We start from the raw sequence: 12,440 nt of genomic DNA, 5'->3' as shown, positions 1-12,440 counted from the left end.
TGTTTTTTGGTGTATTCTGTTGGCTATTAATTTGAAGGTCCAAAACATGTCCTTACCTTGCACTTGCACTTGATGTCAATGAAAAATGAAGTGATGTCAACGATAATAAATGTATAGTTGAGCTTCTCGAGTCTTGCGAACCCAGTTAAAAAATCATATACTTGAACGATGCTCACAATCGACAATAGTTTGATGAACTACTTTTGTAATGTCTATCACATGAAGAACAAAAGAACATACGTACTATTCCACACTACTTCTCTTCTGATGGATTATCAAAATATTATTTCTAAATAATGTGATAATTAAAATTTTAATAAATAATAACAAATTCATGTCACTCAATTAAATATATGTGATAATTGTTGAATAGACGACATTATTATATTGTCAATGTTAAAGTTCTTACCCTAAACATTAAAAATAACATTACACAAAATCAAAAGAATAAAAAGTAAGATAATAATGATTAAAGGATTAAAAGAAATAATGTACCCAATTAAAAAAAATAAAAACTCAACGAAGTGACCTCAGTTTGTGGGTCAAGAACTGGTTGTCCATTGAATAAGGTCACAACGGGGTTTTTTTTTTTATCAGCAATGAATAAATAAAATTTAAAGGGATACTTCAGGGGTATCCCAACCCATATACAGTAACCAGAAATACAGTGCAAGATTGAGAATCCTTTAATTTGGAATAACAAAAACAATAATTTGCTATAAACCGTGTTTGGATGGTGAAAACAGTGAAAGGGTGTGCCCAAATATAACATCAAAACACTATATTCAAATAAAAAAAAGTATATGAAGTTGTGACCATTAGATTAATTTTAAATATATACTCATAGTAGTATCTGTTACGTATATCTAAATAAAAATAATATATTGAATTTGTAATAAATTCTTTAAAGTAGTATTAAATTTAAAGAAAATAAGTGATATTATTATCTTGTAAACTAAACGGTTCTTGATATAAAATAATAAATTTAACTATCACTTTCCTTTTATATATATTCCTTTAAATATATGTACGTAGTATCCGTTATATATATCTAAATAAAAATAATATAATAATATTTGATATTAATATTAATTATATTGAATTTGTTATAAATTCTTTAAAACAGTATTAAATTTAAAGAAAATAAGTGATATTATTATCTTAAAAGCTAAACAGTTCTTGATATTCTTGATATAAAATCTTATTAAAAAGAATAAAATAATAAATTTCACTATCAGTTTCCTTTTTTATATATATATATATATATATATATATATATATATATATTAGTTTAAATATATATACTAATAGTAGTATCCGTTATGTATATCTAAATAAAAATAATATAATAATATTTTATATTAATATTAATTATATTGAATTTGTAATAAATTCTTTAAAGTAGTATTAGAATTTAAAGAAAATAAGTGATATTACTAAACGTTTCTTGATATAAAATCTTATTTAAAAGAATAAAATAATAAATTTTACTATCACTTTCCTTTTATATATATTAGTTTAAATAATGATATTTGGTCTTCTAAGTCATATTTTTTTTTCTATTCTCATTTTCTTCATTCATTTTCTACTCAACAATGGGAGAATTAGAACAATCTTGCAAGAAGCTGATCATAAAAATTTATTCTTCATGTCCTCAAAAGTGTGAAGGTGTATGTGAATTGAAGAATAAGAAGGGTTACGCAAAAGCAATATGGGTTGATACAAAAATTCCATTACAATCTGGTGCCAGAAATCAAGAAATTAGGTACAAGGGGTGTGATAAGAGAAAGAAGAAAGAAAGATTGCGCATGGAGTGCAAGAAAAGGGAGAAGCATGCAATGGCAATGGATAAACACAAAAAGATGCAATGTTGGGCAGTGTTGAAGCGTTTAATGGTTGGAAGAGATGCATGGATTTTCAAAAAGAGTGATCTTGTTATCCATAAGAACGTGAAAAAGAAGAAGACAATGAGTTTACGGGATATTGAATCAAAGCTAAAAAAATTGGAGTACTCAAAAGTTGATGAGTTTGCGGATGACATGGTGAGTGTCTTCTCTTATCCCTTGGGTTATCCTCCAAGAAGTGAGATACACAAAATTGCAACAAGAATCACTCAATCTTTTGAGCTCACTTGGAAAACCATGAAGAAAAGGTGGATAGTTGAAGAAAATCTTTAATCAAAAAAGATTTTTGTAGAAACTTTAAAAGTTTGTTATATTAGCTATTTTGTAAATTTGACTACTCAAGAATTGATCATTGTTGATATGTAATTCGATTTTCTTGATCTTATTACTCTTTATCTTTGTGTGTTTAGTCAATTTCAATCAAAAGTAATTACAAAATTATAAACTTTTACCAAAATATTTCTTGTAGGGTTGTTTACTTCTTGAAAATCCTCTTGCAAATATAATAATGTTACAAAGAGTATTTTTTTTTTGAAATCTTTCTGTTATTATTATATATAGATTTTTAAAATATTATATATTAAACAAATTATCAAAGAAACTCAAGATTCAATGTAATAACAAATTATTTAAAAAAGAAGAAGCTATATATAGATATGCAAGTTTTAGATTATTTATGATAATATTAAGTTTGAATTCATATTGTATGTTTACGAAACTAAGTATGAAAAATGATCATATTTTCTTTTAATACAATTAAACTGAATCTAAAAAGTAAAACTGTAAAAGAAATGTTTATTCCCATTAGAAGTGAGAAGTGAATTAAAAAATAAAAAATAACGACATTTGGCATTAACTGAATAATAGCTTATAGCCAATAGATCCGTTTAAATCTTTAACTTCATAACAAAAGAAAATTAAGAGACATTAATTAAAAAAAATTGTATGAGTGGTGTCACGCAGCAATCTTTAAAACAATAAAGACGCAAACATCAATAATGAGTACATCAAATCAATAATAGATCCATAAACAAAATTAAATAATTTATTAACTATATTTTTAATTAATTGAATGAAATTGGATGACACTAAATGACCACTTTAATGTAAACGACAAAAGTTTCTCTGGACCGTCAACAATGATTTAAAAGTTTATGAAAGATTTATTATTTTTTCTTCTATTAATTTTTTTGTAATCTTTTTTATTAAGTCTCTACTAATTTGATAAATGGTGGTTTGTTAAGTATTTGTCACTTAGATTTAATTAAGTCACATTTTTTTTTAAAGTTTAATCAATTTTAGTTAACTCCTATTGTATTTAAAAAGATAATATTTTGGTCATTTTAGATAAATGAGTTTAAGTTAAAAATTCAAATAAAAAGAGTGATCAATAATCATCGTCACTGTGCAACCCATGGTAGTTCTTATAAAATCTTAATTTTAAACTATAATATTAAAAAATTATAAAAAACTATAATTTAGATATTATATTAAATTTGATATCATAAAACATCATATAAGTTCTACAATAGTTAATAATTTGAAACATTTAGAAAAAATGACATGAAAGAACAATAATTTTTATGTATAAAACTCTTAATATTAAGTATCACTATAAAATTTCACATATGATCATGCCTGAACTAACAACAAACAATTTAAATTTAAGAAACATAAAAAAAAATATGTATTTTACAAAAAGTAAAATAGTTTGATATTATACTATTAAAAAATTATATTTTAGATATTATATTAAATTTGATATTATAAAACATAATACAAGTTCTACAATGATTAATAATTTAAAACATCTAAAAGAAGTGAAAATTACATAAAAATATCAATTACATGCAAGAACAATAGTTAAAAAAATAAGTATTTTACAAAAAATAAAGTAGTTTGAATTTAAAAAAAAAAACCATCAATTATATTTGCATGAAAGAAACTAAACATAATAAAAATCATATTTTCATAAAAGAAACTAAACATAATAGAAATTAGTTAAATAAATCATAAACATTAAGCGTAAAAATAACTTGTTAAGGTCTCAACATTGTGAGACATGAATTTAAAGCAAATCATTCTTTAAATTTCAACAAAGTAAGAAACAATCATCAAAAATAATAATTTCTCACAAAAGAAAAATCACTCGAATTTCATTATTTGGTTCGTTGATTTGTGTTTCAGAAACAATCTTGTCACCCCTTTAAAGTTTTTTAACCTATAAAAGTTGTTCCATCCATCTTCAATATATTTGAGAATTTACTTATATAATTTTAAAATAAAAATATATAATATAAGTAATAATAATAATTATAATAAATTTTCCAAACAAAGTAACATGTATTATCATAGTTTTGTTGTTTGTTGTTCATTAATCAATATGTTTGTTTTTGAGATCATCATATTCAATTTAATATTTAGAACTCATATAATTAGGAACAACGTAACATAAGTTTACAATAATTTTTGAACCCTAACATGAAGACTACTATTGACTTATGCTTGAAACAAATCGAACAACACATTTATCTATAAAAAAAATACTATTATAAATCTATAATATCTTTTAATTTTACTGGAATGGATCTCAACAATCAAAAGAGAGTGAAAAGATGTAACATTTTTATAAATCAACAAACTCTTATTTAACACTACATGAAACTTTTCAATAAATATGAGTAATAATAATAATAATATTAATAGTAATAATTAAAAAACACAATACAATAAAATAATTAAATAATGTAAAAGGGTAATTGATGCAAAATGTTTCAAAATGTTTATTTTTTAAATTGAAATATTGAAACAACGATAGTTGAAAGAGAGTGAAAATATTTGATCTTTTGGTAAGCAAATTATCATTTAACATTGGACGAAACTTCTCAAGAAAATTTCTAAAAAACCAAGCACACAATTTGTAGATGAGTAATAATAATAATAATAATTATTATTATTTATCATTTAACATTGGACGAAACTTCTCAGGAAAGTTTCTAAAAAACCAAGCACCCAATTTGTAGATGAGTAATAATAATAATTATTATTATTATTATTGATCCATGAAAATTGGTCCAAAACATGGTGCAAGATAAATGGCCGGAATACAAGCCCTAAAATAAAGCATATACTACTTTGTACAAATTTAAAGGACTAGGAAATTTGGAAGAAAATTAAAAATTAATTCTCCATAAAAAGAGTTTTTTTAACTTCTTCTTCTTCTTCTTCTTCTTCTTCTTCTTCTTCTTCTTCTTCTTCTTCTTCTTCTTCTTCTTCTTCTTCTTCTTCTTCTTCTTTTTTAACTTCTTCTTCTTCTTCTTCTTCTTCTTCTTCTTCTTCTTCTTCTTCTTCTTCTTCTTCTTCTTCTTCTTCTTCTTCTTCTTCTTCTTCTTCTTCTTGTGCAAAGAATACATGGTTATGGGGAGTGGCATAATTGGACAAAAAGAAGTATATTTTAGGATCTTCTATATTGGAAAGACAATATATTAAGAGATAATCTTGATGTTATGCATATTGGAAAAAAAATTCTTCGATAACATCTTTAACACTATGATGAATATGATGGGGAAGACAAATGACAATGAGAAAACACGAATGGACTTAAGTTTGTATTGTAGGCGAAAAGACTTTGAATTGAAATCACATCCTAATGGAAAGAAGTTCAAGCCAAAAACAAATTACACACTTGCAGTTGAGCAAATAAAACATGTGTGCCAATGGCTAAAAGATCTTACGATGCCTGACAGATATTCTTCCAACTTGGCTAGATGTGCTTATGTAAACAAAGGAAGGGTTCTTGGGATGAAAAGCCATGATTTTCATTTATTCATGGAATGCCTACTTCCCATAGCATTTAGTTTGTTACCAACTCATGTTCTAAATCTCATTATCGAGCTAAGTCATTTTTTCAAAGATTTGTGTTCTACGACACTTTGGAGGATGAACTTACTAGGATAGAAGAAAACATGCCCAAAATTCTTTGTAGGAAAGAATATTTGCCCCGACATTTTTTGATTCTATGGAACATCTCTTTGTCCATCTAGCGTATGAAGCGAGACTTGATGGACCTATCCATTATAGGTGGATGTACCCATTTGAAAGGTGATAATAAGAGTTATTAGTCTTTATAAAATGTGAAGTATAATTATCAATTATAACGTATTTCTTTAATTATAGATTCATGGGAAATGTTAAACAGTTAGTGAAGAATAAGGCTAAGGTAGAATGATCTATTTGCACATCTTATTTGCATCGTGAGACGACTTATTTTTGTTCACACTATTTCAAGAACTTTATGTTAAGACCATAAAATAGTAGAAATGAAGTCGAGATTGAAAGTGAAAGGCTTCCATCAATGTTATCAGTCTTTGACCAACCTAGACATCATTTTGGGAGGGAGTTCACTCGTTGGTTAAATGATGAAGAAATGAACTCAGGTCATGTTCATGTTTTGATCAATTGTAATGAAGTTAAACCATGCCTTGAGTAAGCCTCATGGAAGATATTATTTTAAAATATTTTTATTTATTCATTAATTTATCGCTAACCTAATGCATTGACACCTATTTGTTGAAGATGGATGCTGCTCCCTTCAAGACAATGTGTTTGTTGAAGCCTTTCGTATTTTGCTTTTTTGTTTGGGTTTGGTGTTAGGGGTTGTATTGTGTTTAGATTAGAGGTTGTTTAAGTGAGGTTTTTGCTGCATGACCCACCTCTTAACCCTCAACCGTATGATAAGAGCAAGCACAATGTTTTCTATAAATGTTTTTCACATGCTTTACCATAATATGCTTTACTGCACAAAAAATGAATTTGTTCTTTCTTAAATGAATAGATTCTTTCTTAAGCTGAGGTTTTGTTAAGAGTTTTTGATAACCTTGTTTTGCACATCATGTATTTTGACTTAGTCTCTCTGCTATCAAAACGACTGAGTTTCATATGTTCAAATATTTCTAGTTATCTTTTTAAAAATGAATATGTTCTTCCTTAAATGAATAAATTCTTTTTAAATCTGGTGCCTGGTTCTTAAAAGGTTTTCACGTCTTTATCTTTGCACCAAGTTGATTGGCTAAGTCCCTTGTGACTAAGCTGCAACATTTCAGAAACTCTCTTTGCCTTTGAAAAATAAATCTATTCTTTTTACTTTCAATCTGTTCATTTTATAACTGCTTTAACTTTTTTTTAAAAGTCAGTTATAAAATGTTTATTATAAAAGGAGTTGGTTCTGGCTTAAAAGTAGTGGTTGAGAAAACATTTTTACACTAGAGATTAAGAGATTTCAGAGAATTAGTACATGTTCTTGAAAGATTTTTCAAATTAGAAAGTGTGCTTGTTCTTGCTTGGTTGGAGGTGTTGTCACAGTGTGTGCAATCTGTTCTACTCTGCATTCTCTTTCTAGGTGTATTCTTTTCATTCTTCAATTCTTTGTAAAGTGTGGTTGTAAGACTTTTCTTGAAGAGTTGTGTGTGCTGGAATAGTGTTTTTCAGCAAGGTGTGTCATGTTCTTGTAGGGTTCAAGAACAGTGGTTGTGTAATTGTTTTGAATTGTGTTTTAGTGGATTTCACCTTGGATTAGGTGAGACTTGATGTAGCTCATGTGAGTGAACCAGTATAATCTCACTTTGTTCAAATCTCTCTCAATCTCTACACTCTTTTATTGTTTTGTTTGCTGATATGTTAGAAAAATAAATCTGTTCAACTAAAATTGAATCTGTTCATTTTGGGTATACTCTCACTGTCCTTGTTTTCTGATAAGACTATCTTATTAACATTTGGAAAAATAATTTGCATTCTATTGAGGCACACTGTTTTGCTTATACCCCAGTATATCAATTAGCACATCCTAATCTGGTTTGACTCTCATAAATTGGATCTGAATTGGACAATCTGGTTTCTCTCATATGTGATTATCAAGATGCTTATGTGATCATTGTTAAAAACAATTGAAACCTTAATATCTGAAATCTGAATAGCTATCTTGTCAATCTAAACAGGAAAAATAAATTTGTTCATTGCTAAATAAATAGATTCTTTTCCTCTGTTTTGCAAAAAGACCGAATCTGTGTAAAAGTTTTAAAAACTCAATTCACCCCCCTCTTGAACTTTTACACTATTAAACCCAATAATTTGTATCAAGAGTTAGGACTTGTATTTTACTCAAGTTTGTTTGCAATATGTCTATGTTTAAAGTGCTTTTTGCTAAGGGTTCGTCTATTAATAGACCTCCTATGTTTAGTGGGATGAATTATGCATTCTGGAAAATAAGAATGGAAATTTTTATGGAATCTATTGACTCGTGTATTTGGGAGGATGTGGTCCATGGACCTTATGTGCCAATGCAGGTTGTCAAAGATGAAGAAGTGGCAAAACCAAGATCTGAATGGAGTGAGAGTGAAAAGAAAAAGGCTCAATATGATCTTGTAGCCAAGAACATCATAACTTCATCATTAACAATGGATGAATTCTTCATAATATCTCAATGCAGTTCGACTAAGGAGATGTGGGAAGTTTTGGAAGTTACTCATGAAGGCATAGAGGGTGTGAAGAGATCAAGAAAACACTCACTCATTCAAGAGTATGAACTTTTCAGGATGCAACCTGAAGAGAACATTGCTGGTGTACAAAAAAGGTTCACCCATATTGTAAATCATCTTACTGGACTGGGAAAGGTGTTTGACAAAGAAGAACTCAATATAAAGGTGCTGAAGTGCCTTGATAGAAGCTGGCAACCCAAAGTGACTGCCATATCAGAAAGTAGAGATCTGTCAAAGTTGTCCACTATTGCATTGTTTGGAAAATTGATTGAACATGAGCTAGAACTCAAAAGGCTTAAAGAACAAGAAATTGTGGAAATGAAAACTAAAGGACTGACATTGAAAGCAAGTGCACAAAATGATATCAGTGAGGAAATAGAGAATGCTGAACATGATGAAACAATAAGTGTGGTCACAAAAGATTCAGCAAATTCCTAAGGAAGAAAGGCAGGGATAGGACTCAACAGAAAAGGAGGTATCCTAAACCTAATGAATTAAATTCTTCTAACTATACTTGCTTTGGATGTGGTAAAACAGGACACATAAAGAGTGATAGTCCAAATAATCAAATAAAGGAGAAACCAACCAGCAAGAAGGTTGAAAGAAGTAAGGGGAGAAGAGCTTACATCTCTTGGGAAGATAATGAAGTGTCTTCAACAAGCAGCTCCTCAACAGGAAGTGAAGAAACAAATTTGTGCTTCATGATGAAGGATGAAGAATCAATATCTGCTTTGGTTAGTGAGTTTTCTATGGAATCTGACAACTATGATCAATTGCTTGTAGCCTTTAAAGAAACTCATGTGAGGCAAATAGGTTGGTTGTTCTATGTTCTAAATTGCAAAATGTGAATAATGTTCTTGCACCTAAGGTAAAATCACTTGAGGAAGAACTGCATAAAGCTAAAATAGATCTTGTAAGTCTTAAATTGTCATGTTTGCATGCTTCTATAAAAACTTGTGATAACTGTAAAATGCTGGAAAAACAATTTGAGTATTTGCTGAAAATTTTGTTTAATCTCACTAAAGGAAGAGATAATCTTGAGGCTTTATTAGGGTCACAAAATTATGTTTTTAACAAAAGCGGAATTGGATATAATTCTGGAAAGACAAACAATGTTAAAAAATTATCAAATTTCTTTGTTCCTGCAAAAACAAGTTTTTCCTCCTTTCACATTGAAAAAAAAGGCATACCCTATTACTTGCTTTTATTGTATGAAATCTGGTCATACCTCTAGGACATGCATTGCTAGAAAATACCTTGTTCCTTAAAGCTTGGCCAAATGGCTTCCAAAGGAAAGGTATTAATCACTGCTAGACCCTAGACAAAAAGGGGTACCATGAGTAGTTTATTTTGTTTTGTTTTGCAGAAAAGCAACAAGAGGAATCAATGGTATTTAGACAGTGGATGTTCAAAGCATATGACTGGTGATCTATCCAAATTCACTAGCTTGAAACTCAAGGCAGAAGGACATGTCACCTATGGGGATAATAACCGTGGAAGAATTCTAGGAAGAGGAATTGTTGGAACTGGGAGTTCAACCATCATTGAGAATTTTTTGTATGTAGAAGGACTAAGACATAGTCTTCTAAGTATCATTCAACAATGTGACAAAGGGTACAAGGTAAACTTCAAGTCAAATGGATGCACAATCTCACATGGTTCCTCTGGTAAGGTTTTGTTTACTGGTAAGAGAGTGAATAACATATATCTCTGGGATATCCTGGAAACTAATTCAGTAAATGAATGTTTGTTGTCTAAGAGTGATGAGTCTTGGCTGTGGCATAGAAGGTTAGCTCACATTCACACTAATCACTTAAATAAATTGAAATCTAAGGATCTTGTTTCTGGTTTGCCTAATATAAAATTTCAAGATAATAGGCTCTGTGATGCATGTGTGAAACGTAAACATATCAGAACTTTCTTTAAATCAAAATGACATTATTTCTACTAAGAAACCCGTGGATGTTTTGCATATAGATCTGTTTGGACCATCTAGAGTTGCTAGCTTGTCTGGAAATTTTTATGCATTGGTTATTGTTGATGATTATTCTAGATATACATGGACTCTCTTTCTTGCTTACAAAAATGATGCTTATAAAGCCTTTAAGAAATTGGCAAAGGTTCTGCAAAATGAAAATGGATGTTGTGTGAAATCTATTTGTAGTGATCATGGGGGTGAGTTTCAAAATACTAAGTTTGAAAGGTTTTTGTGAAAAACATGGGATATCACATAGTTTTCAGGCCCTAAGACTCCCCAACAAAATGGTGTTGTTGAGAGGAAAAATATATCACTAGAGGAACTTGCTAGAACTATGTTAAATGAGTCTAAGCTTCCTAAGTATTTCTGGGCAGATGCAGTCAATACTGCAACTTATGTGTTAAATAAAACCTTAATTAGGCCTATCCTTAAGAAAACACCTTATGAACTATATAAGGGTAGAAAACCTAGTGTTAGTCATCTTAGGGTATTTGGATGTAAATGCTTTGTATTGAATAATGGCAAAGAGAATTTGGGAAAATTTGATGCAAAATCTGATGAAGGAATTCATATTGGCTATGCTTTGAATGGTCATGCTTATAGGGTTTTCAATAAAAGATTGCTAACAGTGGAAGAATTTGTTAATTGCTAACAGTGGATTAGGTGAGACTGGATGTAGCTCATGTGAGTAAACCAGTATAATCTTGCTTTGTTCAAATCTCTCTCAATATCTGCACTCTTTTACTATTTCGTTTGCCGATATGTCAGAAAAATAAATCTGTTCAACAAAAATTGAATCTGTTCATTCTGGGTTTACTCTCACTGTTCTTGTTTTCTGATAAGATTATCTGATTAACATCTGGACAAATAATTTTCATTCTATTGAGGCACACTTTTTTGCTTATACCCCAGTATATCAATTAGCACATCCTAATCTGGTTTGACTCTCATAAATTGGATCTGAATTGGAAAATATGGTTTCTCTCATATGTGATTATCAAGATGCTTCTGTGATCATTGTTAAAAACAATTGAAACCTTAATATCTGAAATCTGAATAACTATCTTGTCAATCTAAACAGGAAAAATAAATTTGTTCATTGCTAAATAAATAGATTATTTTCCTCTGTTTTGCAAAAAGACCGAATTTGTGTAAAAGTTTTAAAAGCTCAATTCACCCCCCTCTTGAACTTTGACACTATTAAACCCAACACTATTGACAACTTCTTCATACATTCTAATGAAATTACTGAATCATATGTTTCAGCTTGTATACATGTAGATTTCCCTTTGTAGTTTAGGAGACAAGTATGTATCTTCAAATTCTATATTTAATTTTTTTTTACTTGTTTAACCATTTGATTAAAATTTGATGACCTTGATATATTTATAGGTTCAGAAAGAGCCTTTAAGTGAGAGGAACCAACACCCAAAAGATTTATCACTTGGTCCGTTAAGATATGTAAAAGAATGGCACACATTCTTCGTGAATGGTACAAATTCCACACTCGTGCATAGAGCTAGGGAAAGAAAACAATAAATAGCGGGGTTCATGTAAAGGTCCTTACAGAAGGAGGTGAGGATGATTTCTATGTTTTGATTCAATATATATATATATATATATATATATATATATATATGAGGCAGAGTACAATTTTTCGACCTCAGATAAGAAAGTTGTATTATTTTACTGTGATTAGTTTGATCCATCAACAACACGTACACGAGTGGATTCCAAATATGGTATTATGGATATTCGAATGGATACAAGATATGTGTCTTTTGATCCTTTTATCATTGTACATAATGTTCAACAAGTATATTATGTACCATATCCAACATCATGCAGAGACAAACATGGTTGGTCTATTGCAATCAAAATGAAGCCCAGAGGTCGAATAGATTCTAATGATATAGAAGTTGAAGTTCCATACCAATTTAATGAAATGTCACATCTTAATGAAGTGATTAAAGTTGAACCGGTTTCAGGATTACAAGATTTAGTGGCTAAGCCTGAAGAAGTGGA

The 12,440-nt window shown here is 29.2% G+C and overlaps 1 protein-coding gene across 1 annotated transcript; it reads left to right on the top strand.

Annotated features, from left to right (window-relative positions):
• Positions 1-1,595: 1,595 nt before the first annotated feature.
• Positions 1,596-2,177, top strand: LOC137834773 (transcription factor GTE12-like). The gene has a single exon (XM_068642962.1). It carries the CDS (start codon positions 1,596-1,598, stop codon positions 2,175-2,177), a length of 582 nt encoding a protein of 193 aa, XP_068499063.1.
• Positions 2,178-12,440: the final 10,263 nt, after the last annotated feature.

The sequence above is a fragment of the Phaseolus vulgaris genome, chromosome 11 (genome assembly GCF_000499845.2).
Source record: "Phaseolus vulgaris cultivar G19833 chromosome 11, P. vulgaris v2.0, whole genome shotgun sequence".
Lineage (NCBI taxonomy): Eukaryota > Viridiplantae > Streptophyta > Magnoliopsida > Fabales > Fabaceae > Phaseolus > Phaseolus vulgaris.
Note: the sequence above shows the minus strand (reverse complement) of the source record. Positions and strands in the feature narration are given on the sequence as shown.